Source organism: Lygodium microphyllum, chromosome 23 (genome assembly GCF_053477565.2).
Source record: "Lygodium microphyllum isolate KBCC chromosome 23, Lygodium_microphyllum_v1.1.10, whole genome shotgun sequence".
Lineage (NCBI taxonomy): Eukaryota > Viridiplantae > Streptophyta > Polypodiopsida > Schizaeales > Lygodiaceae > Lygodium > Lygodium microphyllum.
The window spans coordinates 118,705,337-118,730,019 of record NC_141157.1 but is presented as its reverse complement, the minus strand read 5'-3'; the positions used below and the strand labels follow the sequence as shown (position 1 = coordinate 118,730,019).

The 24,683-nt window shown below is 40.4% G+C and overlaps 1 protein-coding gene across 3 annotated transcripts in view; it reads left to right on the top strand.

The window, feature by feature from the left end:
• The window catches only part of LOC148016666 (methyltransferase C9orf114 protein), a 102,359-nt gene extending 95,943 nt beyond the window's left edge, over positions 1–6,416 (top strand). For 2 of the 3 annotated variants that reach the window (XM_087664412.1, XM_087664411.1), the window contains exons 6-12: positions 2,217–2,286; positions 3,534–3,649; positions 3,770–3,849; positions 3,956–4,025; positions 4,227–4,304; positions 4,920–5,055; positions 5,151–6,416. In XM_087664412.1, the coding sequence (XP_087520538.1) occupies positions 2,217–2,286; positions 3,534–3,649; positions 3,770–3,849; positions 3,956–4,025; positions 4,227–4,304; positions 4,920–4,985 (480 nt within the window). In that variant the 3' untranslated portion in view covers positions 4,986–5,055; positions 5,151–6,416. The remainder of the gene's footprint in view (positions 1–2,216; positions 2,287–3,533; positions 3,650–3,769; positions 3,850–3,955; positions 4,026–4,226; positions 4,305–4,919; positions 5,056–5,150) is intronic. The other variant, XM_087664413.1, reaches the window with a different exon arrangement.
• The last annotated feature ends 18,267 nt before the right edge of the window (positions 6,417–24,683 follow it).

Here is a 24,683-nt window from a genome sequence, read left to right as displayed (position 1 = left end):
CAAAGAGTTGTTGCACAAATTGAAGGGATTTTGCAAAAGCCCCAATTTTCTTGGGTTCAAAGTGCACAAATTTCAGTGAAATTGAAGAAATTTCACTAAAATGTGAAAGGCCCCAAAATATCTCGGGCAAACGTGCACCAAACGTGCAATTTTTGAGTTGGATTGTCTTGTCCTACGTTGAAGTTCCCAAATCCAAGAAAAGCGCCAATTTTCTTGAGCAAAATTGCACACTGTGCTTGTGCGTGTGAATGCCTGGCAAAGAGTAGATTGAAAAATGACAGAAATTAAGGAAAATTGAGAAAAAGGAGAATGGGCCTGTCCTGGTCTTGACCAGGACCCATCTCGCGGTGGTTAGACCTGCTTAGTGTCGCTTGCCTGGCGCCGCCTATGCCCGTCAAACCTGCTTCCTGGCCTACGACATGTCGCCCCGACTAGCCTGCTGCTTGTTGACAGGCATGCCACCTGTTGCCCCGACTAACCTGCTGCCTCTCGACCTGCCACCTGTGGCATCGACCTGCGACCTATGACTTGTCACCTGTGCCAGACCAGGTTTGTCGTCTCCCATTGGTCTTGCACGCCTCGTGTCGAAGTGTCAGCTGCTCGCTTGTCTGCTCACGCCTGTCACCTGCTCTGATACCAATTTGATAGCCTTGCTAGGATCGAGACTGAGTGAGCTAGGATTGAGACTGCAAACTGAGTGCAGGAAGAAGCATAGAAAAGAGTGAGCAGCAGTAGTGAGAGCACGACACTATCAGTATACGGTACAATAATGGGTGTACCACTTTTAGGTCTAGATAATATATAAGGTACAAGTGTGTAAGGGGTGCGTTCACACTTGAACACTGTGAAAGGCACAGTGAGCCTTTATTTCCAACAAGCCTTGTACCTGTTTTGTAGTTTATGATATGACTCTTAGGATTGGATTCTTACATTTTTAGTCTTGTAACTGATTTCTATTCATGATAATAGAACTTTCTATCTTTAGAACATGTGTTTATGTATTTGTAATGTACATTGTTATTAAAGTGGATTTTATATGTAAATTTTAATCCATGTATGGAGCAATGTATTTTTATGGGTGTTCCATTCCATACATGTTCGCAAACCCCATTTCATAAATACATGACTACGTCATGGGTGACTTAGTGCGAACTTTAGGGTTAGGGAAGCCAAGTACTATAAATAGAACTCAAGGCCCATTTGTGCACATCTATTTTGTGATCCCTCATTGCTGGGGTACTTGTCTCTATGAAGGGCTGCATATATCTCTTTTACTGATCTTCTTTCCTGGGTGGTTCATTCCCCTCAAAAGAACTTGACTGAAGCATAACTTTTTATCTGTCCTTTTATAATGTGAATCAATCGTAATGTGATAATTTGATCTTTAATTGTCTACGTTGCTGCTTCCAACACAAGGTGATTTGGGTACCGAGTACTTCTGACATCTTTAATGAGACTCTGTATAACTAACAACTTTGTGCATTTTAGTGGGTCACCCATCATACTGGGCTTACAAGATCATAGTTTACTTAGTTGGCTACACACCTTGAGAGATTTGACATTCGCCACTTGACCAACCTGCTGATTAAACTAGGAAGACTTTGTTGCTATGATATCACATGCTCAAATTTACTTGACCATTTGTATTCGCATGCTTGTACCTGAGATTCACCTCAAGGTCATGTTTGGGATGTAGGTTACTTTTTTGCCCATTACAAATGTGTTGAATTGATCTTTCTACATAACTTAGGACAGGCCTAACCTTGTGTCATGATTAAAAAACTGCTTTGTTTAGCTGAGAAAGATTCTTTCACTCATTGCGAATGTCATACCAACTCTCTATACTTCTTTAAAACTTTGCAGACTCTTTTTTTGCAGAGAGTTTTCTTCTTATTTTTATTTTTAAATAATATAAAAATAAAAGTATTTTCAAAAATCGTGTAAAGATAGGTTGTATACAACCTTGGCAAGTCATTGCATGCTTTGGTCACAACTGTGATGTTTGTACTTGGCCCTTCAGTAGTATTAGCATAAAATCTTCTGGGTGTTTTTTATTTGTGTAGCTAAAGTGCTTGGAATGTACCGGATCTTTGGGTTTGTTGCTGCTAGGCTTGACTGATTCTTTTTTCTATTGCCTGTCTCCAAAATATTTCATATAGCTAAATCTGACTTAAAAGAGCCTAGTATTTCTTAATTGAGGCGTTTGATCATCACAGGTAGTGCTGGTTGGTCAGTCTTTAAAGCCTGGAACTCGTGTGACAGTTGGCATGACTCGTGCTAAAACTGGTTAGCATCCTGAACGAAAACCCTTTATATTCTTACTATTTGATAACATAAAGAAGAAAGTCTTGTGATCAAGTCCCCCTACACACTTGTTCTGTGGGTAAAACCATTACCGTGTGTAAAGTCTATGTTAAGGTCAGAGGGACTAGTATCGGAAAGACACTGGGAGAACATTAAAACATTGAGGGATTCACATTTCCAAGGGAAGCACAAACATAAAGCAGTCACTGCAAAGATCCTAAAAGAAAGATGAAAGCTTGAAAGGAAGAGTTGGCAAAGAGAGCATGGTTTTCTCTGTCCAAATTTTCCATAAAGCTCAAAATCTAATCCAGGTAAAGTAGGATCTTTGTGTGTCCAGCAATATATCTTCCAAATAGCCATGAGTTCTTTCCTAATGCAGTGTTGAGAATTTTCCTTGGGTGTGAGGACCAACAATCCAGCAGGCAACAATATCTTGGACAAGTTCACAACTTCTACAACATACCTTCCAAGTTTCCTGTTTGTTTCACATCTCCTGCAATGCAAAGCTGATTGGTAAAATAATAGGCATTGTTTGAGAGGGAGTTTTTCTCTCCATGATTTCCAGTCCACTATTTTGAAGTTTGCATGTGGGCCAAAGCTGACTTGGGTGATTGACAATTCAAGGTGGCTGTAATAGGTCTTTGTAGGATCCTTTTGTGTCTGGAGATTTGTGCAATGGATGTACAATTATTGGAAGTAATGCTCCACTAACAATTGTGACTGATAAGTGAAGTAAAATTCACTGGTTGTTGATGGCTGTAGTTGGTCACTGGCAACTGCCTTCACCCCAAACATATCTATGTGTAGTGAACCATACAATAAGTGAATGGATATGCTAAGGTAATGATGAGAATGTCCAAAACTAAAATGGACTCAAACTTGAGCTAGACAATGCTCCACTAGCAATTGTGATTGATAAATGAAGAAAAACGTACTGGTTGTTTATGGCTATAGTTTGTCACTGCCTTCACTCCAAACATATCTATGTGTAGTGAACCTTATTGTGCGATAAGTCAATGAATATGTTAAGATAATAAGGGGCATGCCCAGAACTAAAGCGGACATGATCAAAATGGAGCTGGACATAATATCTCGGCTGATTGTGATTTGGATGCGTAAAAAACTCTTTTACAGGGGAGTTAGCAGTTTTTCTTTTTAGTTTGTATCAGAAATGTAAAGCACACACAGAAACACGTTCTGTTGAGAATTAAGGTCTGAATTTTCTGTAGAAAGAGCACTGCACATAGTTGAGCATGGGGCTGTACGGCAGGCAGGCATATATTGGGGCTACAGAGTGCGATATGCAAAATGCCTAAGTGCAGTATTTGAGGAATGCCCTTTTGAGGTACCCTGGTTGCCCTCCACAGATTTATGGTTTTGATAAGTTATTTTAATTAGCTCTCTTGTATTGCTTGTATGTTTTGAAATGAGCGTTGCTCTTAAAGTGTACATTTGACTTATGCAGGGAAAATATGACTACTGCATTGGAACTTCTGAACATGGTGAAAAAATTGGGCCCACAGAGTTCATTATCCCGAAGTCTAAGTGAGTTATATTTTGTATTTGTTTCATGGGGATGCTGCTGTTTCCTGTTGGTTTCAATATCACATATCACAAGCAGGCCAAGTGAGATAGCTTTCTGCTGTATCAGACATCTGCTAGTAGCTTTTGGAGGCCTTGCTGGGCTGGAAGAGAGCTTGGAGCTTGACAACAAATTAAAGGTATGTTTGAATATTGGCCATGCTTCTGTATGTTATGCAGCACTTTTTTTGGTTTCAGTAGAAATAAAATTTCTAATAACTTTATCACAAGTTTGCAGAGCCTGTGCACTCATAAGTTTTCTGGCTATATGCATTATTGTGTGTTAACACATATTCGATGAGTTTTTGTTTCCTCGGCTGAGGCATACCTTTCTTCCACAGAGAAAGAGCATCGGGAGTCTGTTTCACCGGTATCTGAACACGTGTCCAGATCAAGGTAGCAGAACCATACGAACAGAGGTATGTGTCAATTGTTTACTTGCCAAAAGCCAATTCAAAAAGAATGTATAATGAAGCTTCTTTGAGTGAATCCTTTGAATGCTTGAACTTCAAAGGAGTTACTGTCACACATAGGGAGTTTCATTTTGAGCTTTCTAGCCATGGTTTTTGTTTGGCTAACTTACTCATTTTGTAATTTAGTGGACTAAATAGATTCCTACAGAAACCTTAAAAAGGGTCAAAGCCAAAATACCATCACATCCGATGGGTAGAGGTGGCACTCCAAGTTGTACAGGCCATACCTCAGACATGAAGAGAGATCATAAATAAATCATTGTTGCATTGTGGAGGGGAAAAGCTTCAAGTCTCACATTCTTCCATTGGCATTTGCATCATGTACTCTTGACCTTCTAGTTGATAATATTGAATGTGAGCAGAGCATATTTTCACTTTTTCTGGTGTTGGCGTTGCTTAAACAACGATGTGGTCAATTGTTTATATTTTGGATATGAAACTGAAAGCTCTCACATCATCTCACCACCAGAGCGTTGTTCATTTCTGTAGGCAATACCTTTTTCTATGTTCACTTAAGCTTTTCTGTTTAGCATTCTGTAAGGTTTGATGGTATGTTGGCAGGAGGCAATCTTGATCTCTCTTCAATATCTTCAAACAGCCATTCAACGAACCTTAAGTTCTTCATAAGATCATTTTGCTTGTCAAATATTTGTCAGACTTCCACTTCCACAAGGACCTTTGCATGCTCTCGAGCAGTGTAAGTTAACAGTCTTAAAGGTTGTTCTTATTTCAAGTGCATCAAGTGCCTTCATTCAAGCTCTCCCTTACTCGACTGTAATTGAAGCTTTGCAGGCAACGCAGCGAAAAAAGTTTTTTGAAGCAGTATGCCTGAATGAAGTGCATGATTGTGGGCTGTTCAAGCATTCCAAGGGTATACAACTATGAATTGAAGTGGTTCAAGGCCCTTGAGATGATGCAGAGTGCTTGCTGGCACGTTTGTGGCTACAATGCAGACAGAAGTATTCAGGTCAAAGAGTGCTTCAGCTTAGCTTCATCTCTCAGCTGAAGGTGATGAATTCGGACTCTAACAACATTTCACCTTCATAGCCTCTTCTCTAATGGTCCAGTTCTGGCAGAGGCTTTTAGATACTTTTAGGTGCCCAGGCGGTAAGGGTTCGGACGAATTGCAGAGGCTCAATGTTCCTTCAAAATCTATCACCCAAGTGATACAGATTTAAGAGGTAGCTTTGAAACGGAAATAAGGAATTTCATGGTGAGCTGAAATCAAAGTCTCTGTTTGTAGAGGCCAAGGCTTAGCTCAAGAGTCGACACAAAGTCAACATGATATCTTTGGTGGGGACCTGCCCATGCCAAGTATTCTCCTTATATGTATCTGGTAGAACGGACTCTGGTAAAGCCCTAGGGGAAGGGGTAGGGGCCAGTATAGGCTTATGGAATGTGCAAAAAATCCTCGGTAGAGAGACTGGGTAAGGTGTTTCCTGGGCTCCATGAAAACAGGAAACAAAGGTCCCATCCTCACTACAGTAGTTGCTTGTTGGTATTTTTCAGTGCCCACATTCATACTGGTTCGACACTTGAGAAAAGACTTGCAACAATCAGAGGCAAAAGGAATGGCTCGTATTCCCCTTAAATAGAGATCCAAATGTGGGTGTTAAAATGTAAGCCTTGTTCCCTTCTTGAAAAGTGATCCATGTAACAAGCCTAGATGTCTAAACTCAATTACCAACCCTAAACTAAACCCAACATTAGTTTTTAAATCCTAGGCCACTTCGTCCTTGGAAAATAGTAATCCAAATTTCACAGCCCAAATCACAGAAAACTTTCCTAAAACATAGCATATCCAAAACAACTAAATTTCAATTATCATCCAAGCATAGAACACCCCTTCTTGCCTATTTATTAAATTTTGGATTGTGGACTAGTATGCCTAAACATCAAAAGAGGACCCTGCCTTTGTAAAACGTTGTAATTAAAATAGAAATGGCTAAAATGTATGCGTATGTCGATGGCACTTACCGCCCAAACTATCCAAAAACATGTATTTGTGGGATATCATCAACTAAATTGTAAGGGATAAATGTGCCATAGAGTTTAAATTCAGTCAAACTTGTGCATCCACAATGAAGCAAACCTTTCGCCAAGTTGGAGATAGTTGTGCAAAATATATTGTTTGGACAAGTCTAAAGTAGATTAAATCTTAAACAATAAGTTAACAATGAGATAAATTGATTTGAACTATTAATACTATGAACACAAAGGAACTCAAGGAATCTTAATACTATAAGGTTAGTAGACAACTTGAAATGCTTGATTATTATGAAATTGGCTTACATCATTTTTGCAAATGGGGTGTAAAACTTGAAAAGGAAGAAAACCCTCATCATTGAGTTCAAACCTTGAGGAAGTTGAGTGTTGGTCTCATATTCAAGGGCAAATGTACAATAGTGAGGTGCAACATTTGCATATGCAACTACCACCCTTAGTATTTGAGTATTTGTGATATCCAAGTGAAGACTTGGTTAAGAGTTTAACTTAGGAAATTGGAGTAAGTTGAGATTTTAGAGGAGATAGGGATAAAATTTTGCTTTGGTGTCAACATGCTTATGCTCATTATGTGTATAATATGGGTGGAGAGTATCATCCTCGTTGACTTTGAATGGGTCTTAAAAAGTGTGATAAGATTTGTATGTGAAATTTTTTTAAATAAAAGTTCTACCCTTGACACTGAAGTTCTCTCGCACCCGTAGCATAATGCCATTATTGACATTAGCTTGCTTGAATGATTTGTAAATTGAGCATATTTAGATGGACCATGCGTCACTAGTCTTTGTGTCTAGGCCTTGGTGTGGCAGGAAATAGATTTTTGAATTGTTTCTAACTTTCATACGTAAATCATATATGCAATCTGTGATTTTGTGGGTAAAAGTCTTTTTAATAAGCAAGGTTGAGAGTGTTTTGGAGATTTTCTTGGTTGTGATGTTGGTTCATGAGATTTGCATGATACATTTTTTTCCACATTGAATTTATTTCACACCATATCAATGATTCCTCGTGTTGTTACATGACCTAAGGTAACTACTCAATGTATACATCATTCTCGATTCCTTTCTAAATGGCATTAACTCCTAGTGCTTTTTATGTTTTACTTGGCATTATGTCTAGATTACATACACGTGTGTAACTCTTATAATTCTACCTCAATAGATACATGCTCATGGTTTTTTGGATTCATGTCTTCAAACCTATTTGTTTGGGTTTTCAAATAATCCAACTTAGTGCTCGAGTAGATATTATTGGCAGCTTTGGATTGACTTGTGGATTAGACAAAAGATCTCCCAATTGTATCATGCCTTGAGGGACTGATTATAATCCAATGCTTATCATGCCTTGCGACTTCAAGTTAGATCTACCTCTTGGTCTTGAAATTGCTCTTGAGTATCCTTAACACATTGAGATTTTCAATGACTTTATCTCAATGCTTTGTATTAGTATACTCACCTATTTTTTCATTTTCGAGATTTTCTGTTTCAACTATAATGGCAGCAATTTTGACTTTGATATCAGGGTTGCCATGTGTTTTCATTGTAATGCTCTCAATTTTTAGGGTAACATTGCCAACTTGACTTTTTTACCTCTTTTGAGGATTGTTTTTGTTAACAATCAGAGATAGAGACAAGAGTGAAGAAGCAACAGTCAGAGCAGAGTGCTCTCACTTTTATTATCATTCCACACACTACTTAGTGAATGTACAATCGAAAGTCACAAAGGACCATTCACACCAAAGCAGTTAAGTCCTAAGCACCGACTTATTTAATGTCCGCATAGTATGGTACAGCTGGACAACTTAAGTGTTGGGTATGGTCATACCAAAGATAGTAGATCGAGCTTGAAGTCTTAACACTCCCCCTCAAGCTCAAGACATCATTTGCACACTAAGCAGTTGTCTAAAAACACTGAACTTATCTTTACCCAAGGACTTGGTAAATATATCCGCAGCCTGCTCATCAGTCTTTATATACATGAGATCAACTCATCCTACAAGAACCATCTCTCTGATGAAGTGATAGTGTACCTCTATGTATTTCGTTCTAGCATGATATACTAGATTCATGGCCAAGAGTACACTACTCAGATTATCGCATAGTAACTTCACTGGAGCATCTACCTGTATGTCCAAATCAGCCATAAGCTTGAGCAGCCATGAAATCTCGCATGTTGCCAATGCAGCATCCTTGTACTCTGCCTTAGTACTCGATAAAGCAATCGTAGACTGCTTCTTGCTGCTCCAGCTAATCACGGCGCTACCAAATTCAAAAGCATATCCACTCGTAGATCTACTGTCATATGAGCATCCTGCCCAATCTGCATCCATGTATCCAATGAGTTTCAAGAGCTTATCTTTGATATAAAACAACCCATACTCTACAGTGGACTCAACATATCTTATAATACGTCTAATTGCATTCAAGTGCGGCTTTTTGGGCTTCTGTATAAATTGGCTTATGAGCCCTACAACATAGCTTAAGTCAGGCCTAGTGATGGTCAAGTAAATCAGATTGCCAACCATCTGTATGTACATAGTCATATCCTCTACTTCAGCTCCAGTGCTCATGTCTAGCTTGATATTCTGATCAAGAGGTCTATTCAATGATTTGCAATCAGCCATGCCATATTTATTTAGCATTTCTATGGCATAATATTTTTGCATCAGTTATAAACCATTTTCAGTTAGAACTACCTCAATGCCCAAGAAATACTTCAGTTTCCTTAGGTCCATGCCAAATTCAGATTTCAGCATCTGTATAACATGCTTTATCTCCAAATCATCATCACCTGTGATTATCAGGTCATCAACATAGATGACTAGTACTACCAAGCCTTTGTCTGTCTTTTTCGTAAACAGACTGTGATAAGCCGTGTCAACAACAAATCCCAAACTCTGCAAGTAATTACTGATCTTAGCATGCCAAGCTCTCGGAGCTTGCTTTAGTCCGTACAATGCCTTTTTCAGCTTACATACATAATGTTGAAAATCAGGGTGAACATACCCTTCAGGCTAAACCATATGGACATCCTCTACTAAGTCACCATTAAGAAAGACATTCTTCACGTCCATCTGCTGCAATTTTCAGCCTCTAGCAGCAGTTAAAGCAATCACGGTGCGTATGGTTGCCATCTTGGTAACAGGGTTGAATGTTTTCTCATAATCAAGTCCATACTGTTGGGCATACCTCTTTGCGACCATCGTGGCTTTGTATCTTTCCACACTGTCATCTGACTTGCATTTGATTTTGTAGACCCATTTGCAGCCAATGGTCTTTTTCCCTTCAGGCAGTGGCACAAGATTCCATGTCTTATTTTCAGCCAAGGCGTTCATTTCTTCATCCATAGCTGCACACCAGTTTTCATCTTTCACTGTTTCAGCATATGTACTGGGTTTTTTGATCTCCATCACTTGTCATGTAAGCATAATGCTTTGCAGAGTAGCCACTGTATGTCAACCTGTCAATAGGGTATCTGACCCTCTATGAGCATTTAGGCTATGGTGCACTCTCGATTTCCCTCTCTCATGAGGTGGAATGTACCTGCTCTACCTTGTGCCAGGCGTATAGACAGTTGGAATACCAAGTTCACTGTCTAAAGTGTCAGTAGACTCATATCTAGAAGTCATTCTACCAAGTGTCATCATACTAGATGCATCCTCAGTAGCTTTCTCTTTTCCTTTGCTGTCCAAGACATCATATCTTCCCCTCATTGATATACTGGTGTCAGTGGATGGTGAGCTTCTCAATCTCCTTGTCCATGGAGATACTGTCTGACTACTAGGTCCTGTCATAGCAGTGCTCTGCTGCAAATCAACTGTAGATACATGAGTGGAAGGCATATCCGATGGCATTGTAGCCGGTGATACATACCAAGAACCCATCTCATAAAAAATAATATCCCTGCTCTCACCAAAGTCTCCCTGATAGAGGGATCATAACATTTGTATGCTTTTTTCTCCTGTGAATATCCAATGAAAACACACTTATGCGCTTTTGGATCCAGCTTCTTCATTTTCTCATCTGGAATGTGCACATAAGCAAGACAGCCAAAGACTTTCATGTGACTTACATCCGGCTTATAGCCATACAGCTTCTCAAACGGTGCCATCTCATGAATAGCTGCAGTGGGAGTCCGATTCAAGATATACATGGCTGTCGTAACAGTCTCAGCCCAATAATAGAGCTGCATCTTCTTCTCATTCATCATGGCACGAGCAGCTTCCATCAAGACCATGTTCTTTCTTTCAGCTACTCCATTCTACTGAGGAGTGTAGCTGCAGGTAAGATGTCTACGTATACCATTTTCAGCCATAAAGTTGTCAAACTCATTTGACACATACTCCCCACCACTATCTGATCTCAAGCAAGAGATATAACAGTCAAATTCATTTCAACGTGCTTTTTGAACTGCTGAAAAATAGCAAACACCTCATCCTTTGTCTTCAGAATGTAAATCCAAGTATAGCGGCTGTAATCATCAATGAATGTCACATAATGCTTCGAGTCTCCCATAGATGCATTATGGGCTGGCCCCTAAGCATCAGGGTGCACTAACTGCAATGGATGTGTACTCTGCCTTACATGCCTGACAAATGGCAACCTTGATTGCTTACCCAACTGGCAAGCATCGCATACATGACCAATATCTAAATATTGAAACTTGGGTAAACTTGTAACAAGCTGTTTTTTCTGCATAATTTGCAGCCTTTGCAAATTCACATGCCCCACTCTCTTGTGCCAATTTTCAAATCTCTGATAGTGCCAGAACCATGGGCAAACATAGCTGAATTTAGCTCTGGCAAGGTAGCATCAAGAGTAAACATTCTGCCATTCTTGTGACCGCGAGCTATCAACTTGCATCCATTGCCAAACTTTTCAATAAAGCAGTCATGCTTATTGAATCTAACCTGCAAGTTTTGCTCCGTCATTTGACCGACAGACAGTAAGTTCTTCGTAGTCGAAGAAACATGCAATGCATCATGCAAATTTTTCTTTCTGCCATCATGAACCATAAGAGGCACTTTGCCTTTATGCTCAATGCTATGCTGCGTGTCATCACCTGTACAGACATAGCCATGTTTTTCAGCCACCATATCAGTAAACCAATCACTGTGAGGGGTCATGTGGTTCGATGCCCCTGAATCAATGTACCAAACTGCATCATCGGTGCATTTTTCAGCAGCCTTGTCTTTTACATACTGCATGGCAAACAGTCTATCACCTGAGAAATTATCTTCCTGACTAGACGTAGCAAAATGTCCATGCTGTTTGCCCTTCTGATTGCCCTGCTTCTTCCAGCAGTCCTTGGCAATATGCCCATACTTCCCGCAGTAGTGACAATCCTTATCCTATTGTCAGATGGACGTTGCTGTTGCCTGGAGCCTCTGCCTCTAGGGCTAGATCTCCCCCTGCCTCTAAAGTTTCCACCACCTCTTGTGTTTGATACTTGCTGGTTGTTATTGCCATATGATGCATTCTGCTGGCCTCCTCTGCTAGATTCATAGCCTCTACTATGGTTGCCACGACCGCGTTGATTGGAATAGAAAACTGCATCCTTGTTTTTAGAACTGTTTGACCCTGTAGCCAAGCTAAGTTTAACGTCCTCATGTATAAGCAATGCAACTAGCTCATTAAAATCAGGCATTTCAGCCCTCACAGACACAGAAGTGTCAAAAGACTTATACTCAGGTCCCAAGCCATTCAAAGTCACAACAACCATGTCTTCATCTTCAACCTGTGAACCAATAGATGCCAGCTGATCTGCAATGGTCTTAACCTCCGTGACATAATCCTGTATAGATCTGCTTTTTCTCTCTATGTTGAACTTCTGCTTCAACTGTATCTTCCTGGCACTTGTGGTTGTACCATAGTACTTGACCAAAATGTCCCAGGCATTCTTAGGAGAGCTAGTTGCAGTTCATTATCTGCATTACCATGGCATCTGAGATACATAAAGAGAGCCAGTGCAAGACTCTATGAGCTCTTTCTGTCCAAGCTCGATGGAATCGTCTTTAGTCAGCCGTAGGTCGATCTGGGAGCTCAAGTTCAGCTTCCGCTCCAATCAACCAACTCCCAGTAGCCTTTCCCTATTAAGAAGTTTTCCATGCGAAACTTCCATATGGCATAATTGTTACTGCCAAGCTTTTCCCCCACTATCTGGGTTATGTTGTTAGTCCTCTCTGCATTAGCCATATTGTACCAGACAATATTTAGTCACTGCGCCTGACTTCCTGCAAGCCAACAAGTATGATTGACAAAGTTCAATCCTCAACTATTTATGACAGTTTTTTGCAATTAATTGCAGTAAAAAACCAGGGTGTTTCAGCCCAATGATAGCTCAACACAGTCCACAAACAAGTGGTCTAACCCATAGGTATAACAGTCAATACATATGCTATGAAGTTGCTTCAGCGTAAACTCTTGCAACCTCACTGCCAGGGTAAATACATACAGTCTGTAAACTGTAAACTGTGAGTAACCAGCTGTAATTTTAAGGCAAAAAACATTGAGTATACATGTCATACATGTCCCATAACGCTTGCAGCAGTTCAGAGATTTATCTCTGCATATGAGTTCCCAGTCAAGTCATTTTGACATAGAGTATGGCATTTGTTGCAAGTACAAAACAAGATATACCTGTTGTATATTTCAGCCACTAAAAAAGAGAGTCACTGTCAAGATATTTTAGTCCCAAAGACTTTGCAAAATGCCATAACCTTATGCTACCATGCATAGAACTCAATACATGATCTTGAACTCATCTAAGAATGATCTGTCTCCAAGAGTCAGTAGCAATGATGGCATTTACTGATTATTTACTGTTCATGACATTCAAGAACCATGTCAAAGCATCTTGCTTCAGCTCCATACATTTGCTTCAACTCCCTTTTCAATGCTCATAGCATTTGAGAGACATATGCAAGTCACCGTGTACCTGGAGCTAACTAGAGTGACTGATACACTTCAGAGTGTAGTGATACATGTAGCCCGCACTGCTCATGACAGATTTCAGCTTGCCAATGACTTCCCAAAACTGAGCATATCAGTCAATAACTTCAGTCCACAACCATGTCAGTCAATACATATGGTTTCCAGAGCATATATATGCTTCAACAAGTTCTCATGAGCATGCCAAGAAGCTCAAAGCTCTTGAGTAGAATCAAGTGTATGTTGTATACACCCTGATTACAGCAGGTCTTCACTGTTTTCAGATTTGTGGTCAACTGTCACAGCTCATAGATGAGCTCTACATCAAGGGTTAGCATTCCAGGACAATAATCCATCTTCCAATGACGATTTAGCAAGCATTTAAGTGTTCCATTCCCTTCCAATATGCTTATCCAGCCAGCATATGTAGATCAGCAACCTGGCATAGTTTGCGTGGATAGATTTGGGCTTCTCCTTCTTCACACTGATGATCACTTCAATGTATATCCACTCAATGATGATCAACCAAGCCTTTATAAGGCTCCAAACAAGTCACAGGTCCTTCTTCAAGCAATGACAATTCACAATGATAATGCCTACCTTGTAGTATAGGAAAATGACAGTCAATCCTTTGTTCTCTTTAACCCTGACAGTTCAATCTTCAGGTCTTCTTCCCGTATGCACTCCACAGAGCCCAGTCATGGGTGCTCTGATACCATGTTAACAATCAGAGACAGAGACAAGAGTGAAGAAGCAATAGTCAGAGCAGAGTGCTCTCTCACTTTTATTATCATTCCACACACTACTTAGTGAATGTACAACCTAAGGTCACAAAGGACCATTCACACCAAAGCAGTTATGTCCTAAGCACCGACTTATTTAATGTCCGCATAGTGTGGTACAGCTGGACAACTTAAGTGTCGGGTATGGTCATACCAAAGATAGTAGATCGAGCTTGAAGCCTTAACAGTTTCTCCCAATTGATGAATAATCTAGTAAAGGTTTAGGGAGGATGATTGCTACATGTTTGGCTTGAGCTTTGCTCATTTCATTCCATGTTATAGATCCATAATCCTCACCAAAAGAATTGAACCCAAACAAGCTTAATGGCACTAAAGGTATGACTGTCTAATTGATGAACCGTGTCTTCTTAGGGCAATATGGAAAAGGGTGTGTGATGTTGCATATAAGGCATCCTTTCTCTAGTTTATTATTCTTATTGGGCTCCTACTTCTTAGAACATCGATAAAATATGTGCCTTGGTTGATTGCAATGCCAAGAAGATATTTCTTTTTGCGATTGAATAATACCACCACGTCTTTCTCATCCAAGGACCATCATTGGAATTGTTACATAGTCCTAAGGGCTACTATATTGCCCTCTTCATTGTAAGAGACGTAGGGATTCGTGTATATTTATTCCTCCAGTGGTCCCTCCACATAGTGGGATGGAATGACATTTAAAATATCGGCTTGCTCTTTTGTATTTGATGTTACTTGTATACCATTGAAAATGGGTAGATCTTCAAATAGCTTAGTCTCTTAAACTTCTTCGGCAAGATGGGATTTGCCTCAAGGTACACATAATCTAGTGAATGTATTCCAGGAATCTAGCCTTTTAAGAAAGTTATTATTAAGACTTCTACTTAAAATTATCTTAAACATAGTGTTACTTAAGATTCAATTACAACTCCTTTGCAATTCAACACTAAGATTCTTCTACAAAGTTCAATGTCAAGCATAAGAGTTGAATACATCACTTGATGGATTACTAACACTAGACTTTGACGGACTTTCTCACTTCTATTGACTTATTGGATGCTTAGATGGTCTTAGTTTGAGTATATAGTGCAAACTAGGTTCGGATATTACATGCCAAGGTCATGCATATCGATTTGAATGAGTCCAAATTTGTAGGAGAGGGGAACTATGTTAGTCACGGTAATGCAAGCTATAATCATGATGATTTGGGTCAGTCATAGTGGTCTTATTCTTATCCATGGTGATCAATAGAACATACTTATAGCAACTCTTGGGAATTTTCTCATGGGTATGATCAATCAAAAGTACTCATGGTATTGTGTGGAGGTTCATAGGTTAAATTACACTTAGAAAAAGTAGTCAAGGTGGACACAAGATACTAGAATATGACTTAGGTTGGTGGTCCTTGGTGTTGAGATGTCTAGCATTTATGGTGGTTAAACTAACACTTAAATTAGAGGTTGTGTATACGTATACAAGAGATAATCATACTAAATGGAGATGGTAATTCTTGCATATGGAGGCAATCTTTGGATTAGTCAAGGTGGTTTCATGTACCTTTCAGATTGGTCACACTAGTGTGGACCACCTTTCAAGTTAATCATGGTAGTGAGGAGTGAATGTGCAACGAGGTCTAGAATGATATAACCATTGTGTTTTTTCATTTGGATGGTGATTGTGTGTGTCACCAAGGATAATATGTAATCAAGATGGTATGATAGACACTCAAGGAGCTCAAGACCTAAAGTCATGGTGATCTCTAGGATTCTAGATTTAGTCATGGTGATGTAGATTGGTTATCTACAGGGTATGTAGATTGTCTTCAATGGTACCCATTTGCAAGCCAAGCCTTTCATCCAACGCATTTGAGCCTCCCCCCAAGCTTGAGTAAAATGTGTTGCAAGAGGAGAAAGAAGTAGAAGACAAGGGTAGATGCAATAGAGTATTGTACTTCACTCTCTTGGTCCCTCAAACTCCCTCCCTTTCTCTCACACACACGTATAAGAGCAATGGAGAAGCAAGGAATGAAGAGAATTTGATCTCACAAAATGGCGCACACAAGAATGAGCTCTTCAATTTACTTTGATTTTCCTATGTCAAGGTTAGAATTAGGGTTTCCCCCAAAGGTTGGGCACTCTATCCAATTTTAAAGCTTTTGATTGGTCATTTTTAACATTCCATGAGTACGTGTTAGGTTAATCTAACCTAAGGTGAATGGATTTTTGTATTTTGCCATCAAGAGGTTCTACAATTTGCAAGGGAGTGAGCTAAGCTCTCACATAAATATTTACAACAATCATATAGAAATATTTGAATTGCGTGTAATGGATGGATGGTGCCAGGGATAATAATACCTTTCTAAATTAAGTTCTAAGCACTGATGGTCCCCTGGCACTTAGCATAAATGGTACCATGCTGGAGCATGTACCATAGATGCCATTTATTGGGACATACATGACAATTGTAGCTAGAGGAGTGATTATTGTCTTGGATAGGGAGATTGGAATCTACCTTCAACACTTGATGGATGATGTTTCTTGTCTTGGGTGTGACATCCATGCCTACAAGGAATGGTACCATCATAGAAGAGGTAGAGGGTGAGTCTACAAGGGCCATTGATGTTCATGGAACTTCTTCACACTCTTTGAGGCTACCTATAAACTACATCCACTTCCTGAGGGTGTGACTAACTTATAGTGTAGTGAAAGGTGTATTGAGAGAGTGCAATTTGGAGGTGGGTACAACCCCAAGCAAGCCCAAAGTGTTGGACCCAGTTGGTGCAAGGTTAATTATGGAGTGTTAGACTCAAGAAGGTGACAAATGTTATAAGTGAACTAGTGGGGGGAGGGGGTTTTGAAAATTGATGAGAGGGGAGAGAGATAAAGCAACCAAGAGCACACACACACAAAAGAAATGGAGACTTGAGAACATCGGGAGATAGGACTGAATTCTTATTCTTATTCTTTAAAAAAGAACTAAGTTTACAACATGATGAAAGACTAATTAGAAAGTATCACAATGTATGCATATGCAGTCATCACTAAGTGTGAGCCCGCTAGGAAAGAAGAGGTGGCATAATAAATGTGCCATAACCAAGGACTACATGGGTGTAGTTCAACTGCAGAGTCACTGGCATATCCTCACGTTGATCCCCTAACACACTAGTGAATAATATCGTGCCACATCACCAAGACACAGTGTAGATGCTAGCTCATGTAGAGCTCAGCATCACAACACTCTTCCTTGAGCTCAACATGAGCTTGTGAACTCCAAGCACAATCCTAAAGTATTGAAGCTTCTCAGCTCCCGAGGCCTTGGTGAAAATGTTAGTAGCTTGATCCTCTATGATGTTGACATAAATCAAGTCAATATAACTTGCTAGAACTTGATCCCCAAATGAAATGGTAATAGACCTTTATATGTTTTGTCTGTGCATGATACACTAGGTTCTTTGCAAATCGAATGCTACAAAGGTTATCAAAATATATGACAACCTTCTTATCCATCTACATCCCCAAATCACCAAGTAGCTTGCATAACCAAGCTACCTCACATGCTACAATTGCAACAACTCTATACTCTACCTCTGTGCTAGATAAGGCAACTATCGGCTGTTTCTTACTACTCCACGTAATAGTAGCACTTCCAAAGAAAAACATAAAATCACTCGTAGATCTCATGTTTGAAATACTACCACCCTAATCTACACCGTAGAATAAGGCATAGTCCAATGTGGACTTGACATAGTGTAATGTGCACCACATTGTATCCAAATGTGGCCTCCGTGGAAGCTACATAAACTGACTTTCCAAACCAACTATGTAGTTTAGGTCTAGCCTAGTGATGATCGTCACAAATAGATAAGTCTACCCACAATCTTTCGATATATAGTGACATCCTAAATCCAATCACCCTCATGTGAACTAAGCTTAGCATTAACTTCCAAAGGTATAGAAATAGGCTTACAATCAGTCATACCATAGTTCTTCAATATATCAGCCATACCATACTTATTTAATATATCCAATGGATATTGTCTCTATGATAACCATAGATCCTTTGGAATTATCTCTATGCTAAGAAAATAGCACGTCTCTCCTAAATCCTTTATCTCAAATTTACCCTTGAGAAGACTCTTCGCATTATCAATCTTTATCTCAGTATCATCCACAATGATCATCAAATCATCCACATCTATAGTAATGACCATAGTACTTGTATCACTCTCACATACATAGAGTGAGTGATTAGGCTATGCTCTATGAAATTCAATGCTGATAAGGTATTCTACAACCTTGTCACGCCATGCCCTAGGTGCTTGCTTCAGCCCATACAAGGCCTTACAAAGCTTGCATACTTAATCTAGATGATTCTCATTCACATAACCAGCTAGCTGCTCCATAACTCCTCATGCAAGAAGGCATTCTTAACATCCATTTGATGCATGATCCAACCTTTTGATACAACCATTGGTATGATTGCCCTTATGTTAGCCATGTTAGTCACTGGAGTAAATGTCTTCATAATGAATACCATGAGTCTGCGAATATCCTTTCGCAACCAATCGTGCCTTATAGCACTCAATAGATCCATCTAACTTATGCTTGATCTTGTAAACCCATTTGCAACCAACAGCTTTCTTGCCCTTGAGAAGATAAGGACACCAACTCCCATGTGCCATTATCCATAATTGCAACCATTTCTTTCTCCATAGCATAATCCCAATCCTCATTACCCACTGCATCCTCAAAATAAGTGGGTTCCATATCCTACACAACCTTGGCGATGTGTATGCATAGTGAGAGCTACATAGCTATCATATGTCAATCGCTGCATTGGCTTTCTCACTCTACTTGACTTGGGTGGACCTAGATCACTAACAAGTACTTTAGTATCCTCTTCTGCCTTTTGCACACCAAGTCTTTTAATATATGGAATCCCAAACTCCTCATCTAAGCTCTCCTTAGAGCCATCTAGATCAGCATCAACATGAGAGAAACTTGATGATACATCTATCACAATAGGTGAGTCCCTAGCTTTCTCTTTACCTTTTCTTGACATTTGTGATGTACTTGGTGAAGCAACCTATGACCTCAATCTACCACTCCAAGGTCTATCAATAGAACCATGACTAGGAGACTCTTGCAATCCACTCAATGTCTATGACTGCTGATCTGTTTTTTGCATAGTCACACTTTTATGGTCATCAACCTCGACTATATTTTGTACATTACTATACTAGCTACTCATTTCATAAAAAAATCAACATCCCTGCTAACTCTTAGCTCACGTGTAACAAGGCTATAACATCTATATCCCTTCTGCTCAAGAGAATATCCAACAAATATACATTTTTCTACTTTGGCATGCAATTTATTGTGTAACTCATCAAGATATGCACATAAGCAATACATCCAAATACTTCCAAATAAACTTCTCTTTAGGTGTCATACCATGTACAATAGTAGTGGGTGTCCTTCCTAATGTACATATTAGTAGCAACTGCTTTAGCCCAATATAACGAGGCAATTTCTTTCTGCTGACATTAGTGTAGAGCCACATTTGCAATATGCCTTTTTTTTACACTCAATAACTCCATTTTGCTGTGAAGTGTTTACTATTTTTCTACAAAAAATAAAAAAACTCATTGGAGAGATATTCTTCCTCTCCATTTTACCTTAGGCATTTAATATGCAACTTTGTCTCCTTCTCAAGTAAAGCCTTAAAGCTTTTAAAGAAAGTGAACACCTCAATTTCTTCATGCATAAAATAAACCCATACTTTGCGAGTATGATAATCAATGAAGGAAATATAATATACAACCACTCAAAGTTGCAATCTCTGTAGGAGCCGACACATCATCAAAATGTATCAATTCAGGTGGACTCTTGCATACATGATTTTTATGTGGAAATGTGTGTCTTGCTTGCTTTCCAAATTGATATACTTCACATACTTTATGCATCCCATCAACCCTAAACTTGGGTGAGTCATCCACAATCTTTTTTGAGTGCATGTCTTTCAAGCGCTATATATTCACATGACCAATTCTCTTATGCCAAATTTTAATATAAGCGACGACAACACTTGACCCTTGTGTAAATATGGCAACATCAATTTCAGCCACACTTACATCAAGAGTAAACAATTTGCTTGCATGTTTCCTATTAACCTCAACACAAGAAGAAAGCGAAAAAAGTGAAAAAGCGAAAGTCGGGACCTAAAAGAGGTGACCCAAAAGGAAATTAGACACAATGAAAGAAGCAGGAAGGGAAATGGTCGAAAGCGCAAGGGCGACCTCAAAAGCTAAGTCAAAGGCAAAAGCACATTTTTTAATGCAAGGTGCCCCTAAAATTTTTTGTAAAAGAGCACCAGGCTCCCTCTTGTGTAAATTGTAAAGGTGGATCGACGGTAGAAAAAAAGCTAAGAAGATAAGAGGACAATGGGAAAAAGGACCATCCATGTAAAAAAGGGGATAAGGGCATGACCACCCAAAAGGGATTTAGGGTTTTGTATATAAAGTTGAAAAGTGAATGAGGAGCTCATTCTTGTATATGGCCAAAAGTAGCTCTCCTATTCTTCTTCTTCTTCTTCTTGCTTGCTTGAGCTTTTGCTTGAGAGAGGGAGTGTGACAGTGTGAGGGAGTGAGTGTGTGAGGGTGAGGGACCGTGGTGGAGAAGCTCTCCATCTTCTCCTCTATTTTCTTTTCTTTTCTTTTCTTCTCTTCTCTTCTCTTCTCTTCTCTTCTCTTCTCTTGCTCACAGCAATGGAGCTTGGAGTGTGGAGCTTGAGAATTGAGCTCACTTGAAGCTTGAACTTAGATCATGGAGCTACCAGAGTGCTCGAGTCGGGAGGGGAGGCAACTCAATCGAGCATAGAGATAAGCTCATTACACTCGTAGAGAGAGATATCGCATCGGCTATGTAAGAGGTAGCCATTAATGCTCGACTTGAAATGCTTGAAAGAATAAGTGGTCTATGTGTCTTGGCGGTAGCTCGCCTCTACATTTTGGTTCCGTTGTTGGGACCAATGAATTTGAGCCTTGAGTGCTTATGCACTCAGAATCGAGCATTGATGTAGGGTTTTCCCTGAATAGGTGCTTGAGATAGATAGGTAGGAAGCAAGGGAGTTTGAAGAGGTATTCGATCTCCTTAGCAAGTAAGCTTTTGGTTTTTTGGATTTGGAAAAGTAGGTTGTAGTGTAACTGTTTGCTTTGTGATTTTTGGATACATTAGGGTAGGAAAAAACAGAAGAAAAGAAATACAAGCATTAGGATTTTTGTTGTCCTAATAGGGCAAGAGGGTTTGATTTGTTTATTTTGGAGTTTATTTGCTATTCCAGGTATATACAATCCTTCATTACGGTCTATTCTTAGATTTTGGAAGTTTGTGTGATCCCTGATAACCAAAATCATTAGAATTGAGTTGATTTTCATCATCCCTAGAAACTTGTCCTGTAAGAATTGGACATTGTTACCAGAGTCCAATTCCCAGAACCGGACTTAGACGGGGTCCGATTCCCAGAATCAAACGGTTTGATTTTTGAACTTGGATATCCTAAAAACCCATTCTATCGGACACACGGGACTCGTCCGATTTGGACACTTGGACAATCGGATACTCGAATACCTTAGATTCGTCAGATTCTGAGAATCAAATAGCCTATAATCGGCCTATAATTGGACCACTCGGAATCAGACCATCCAATTGGACACACCTTGTCCGATTCCCAGAATTGGACAGCCTAGAATTGGACACGAAAATTGGACATGTTAGAATCGGACACCTGTCAAATTGGACGTCCGATTCCAAAAATCGGACTCTGTAGAATCGAACTAGATTTTCACACATCAAAATTAACAAGATTAGCACGTCCAGGATGATAGAAAGTACAACCAACAACAGGAGAGTTCCCCGAAAGCCTTATAGGCTACTTTAACCCTCGAAATCGTAGCCAAACGGCCAGGCAGAATGCTGACACTCATATAAGCATATTCAACACACTTAGAGCCGTAGGCTAACTAGTAGACCCCATTTGACCCTAAGCAAGCTAAACGTCGTAGCACATACCCTAGAGACCATAGGAAGCAGCCAATAATCGAGCCTAGCACCCCATTAGGCCGAGTATGTAGAGGAGAGTGCGAGAACTGTAACTATCACTTTGTATTCACACCCATGTTGATTTTCAACACTTGAAGTGCACTTAAGAAAAGCTGAAAGCCTAATTTCGTATGGTGCATGGAAAAAAGCATGCGCGCGCACGCGCATGCACACACACACACACACACACACACACACACACACACACACACACACACACACACACACACACACACACACACACACACACACACACATACACAAAGTGAGTGTAAGTTGAGGACTTTTTGTAAATAATAAGGGACTTACTCAGACCTAACAATCTGAACGAACCCACTAGTAGGAGAAGACCATGAAACGTAGTCGGGTGATCAAGAACGCCAAGCGTAGGACCAAGCAAGGACCAACACCATTAGAGGAGTGGATCTGTGGGACCTGATCAATCTCATCGACAACCCAGTGGAATGTGAGACTGCAACCATGGCAGAGGCAAGCACTAACCATGGACGTGACGAAGAGCTTGACCTAGGTGGTTTCTCGATGGAAATCCAATAGCTAGTCACCAACTATGGTTTACAAACCCGAACAGACCACCACGGTAGGATGTCCAAGGATATCATAGCGGACCTCGAAGAGAAGAGGAGACTAGCGTGGGAAGCTTTGCAGGGCATAATGGCCTACAATCAAGAACAGCAAGCCAGAAGACAGAACATGGAAATGCACGAGATTCGGCGAGTGCTAGCCCTAGTAAGCAAAAATAGGATAGGACCAGACGCAAAGAGGAAAAGAATGCTAGAAGGCGACCTCACATTGAGTGAGCTTCTTACGAAGCGATTGCTAGACAACTTGTCAGCAGAGTAGAGCACCACAACAATGGCAACCTTGTTGCTTGCACGTTTAGAAGTTAACCAGGGCCCTAAGAGCCAATCAAGAATCCCTGTCGTGGCTAAGCAACTAGACAAGTACTAGCCAAATGATGACCCATATAACTTCCTAGAGCACTTTGAGCAAGTCTGCGAGGCCAATGGCCTCATTGATCTTCCTTAGTGCTCACAAGCTTTCGGTCTATGCTTAGGAGATAAGGGTAGGACTTGGTACACGAGTCTAGAAGCTGCCGAAGAGCGAATTGACTTCAATAACCTCAAGAGTCTCTTCATTAAGAGATTCTCTGAGCATGGTTACTCCGACAACCTTCTAGTGCGGTTGATGAACATCAAGCACAAAGACAAGGAGGACATAATAGAGTACACATCACCCACGTGCTGAGTCTTTTCAAGAGGATCCCAATTGGTGAGTGACCCATTGAAAGAGCTGTCTCCACATTCTTCATCAATGGGATACGAAGTGAGAAACTCTACAAGACCTTGGGAGGCAATTCAAGCTTGCAACAAGACGCGCTAGCTAGGGTCTTTGACGAGGCAATTAGAGTGGATGACTAGCTCAAAGAGAGAAGCTCCAAGAGATCGACCCAAGAGGAGACAAATGCTAGAAACTCTAAGAGAGTTTCGACGCCAAGTGAAAGTTCAAGCCCAAGTTCTCAAGATAAAGGAAAGGGCACGAACGAGAGCTAGCGGAGATGAAGATGAAGCTAGCCAAATCACAAGAAATGAGGAGATGACCAACATGCCCTCATGTCCAATGCGTGTATTGTGGCGGAAACCACCTGCCAGCCAAGTGTCAAGACCCAAGGTCCCTACCTTGCGCCAATTGTAGTAGATTTGGTCATGATGTCATGCATTGTCGACTACCGAGGAGACTCCTGTACTCACAACCATACGGACATCCTTACCTAGCGAATAAGCTACAAAACTTCTTTGAAAGGGGAGCTCCATTGGTTCTTTAGGCACCTAATGATACCAAACCATCCATTCCTAGGATGGAGATAAACCCCACATGCATACCTAGACCACCTAGACCCTACGTAACCGATCCACCGAGTGATGCTCTAGTCTACTACATGGAGGAGCGGAATGACAAAAGCCTTATGTGCACCCTTATGTATTGTATGACAAAGAGGGCAATGCAATCCTTATGGATTACGGACCTGTACCGATTATGGCATTAGAGGTAGAGGTAGAGGTAGAGGTAGAGGTAGAGGTAGAGGTAGAGGTAGAGGCTTTGGAGAGTAGACCCAAGAACCAATCTCGTGTTGGACTTGTGACTTAGGACATATCTCCTCATGGTGCCCCAAACGGGAGCAGGCTAAGCAGGAAAATGCCAATCTTAGATGTCCAGAGTGTGATATCACCCACTTGTTTGCCAAATGCCCTAAACGAAGACCACCCTCTGGTGCAGCAAATGAGGCCTCTGTATCATTGGGGCTGTTTGGAGTTGAGACATTCAACGGAGAGGACACAGCCATCCCATTGCATATGTCATGACCCACGCGCAGACAAGGCAGGTCGGAATATCACTTCTTGAACCCAACAACTGTAAACGCCCCGAACAACGTAGTATGCTTAACAATTATGATATTCGCTTGTTTTCGAGATTTAATATAAAAGAGAATGAACACTTAAAGCTGAAAATGCA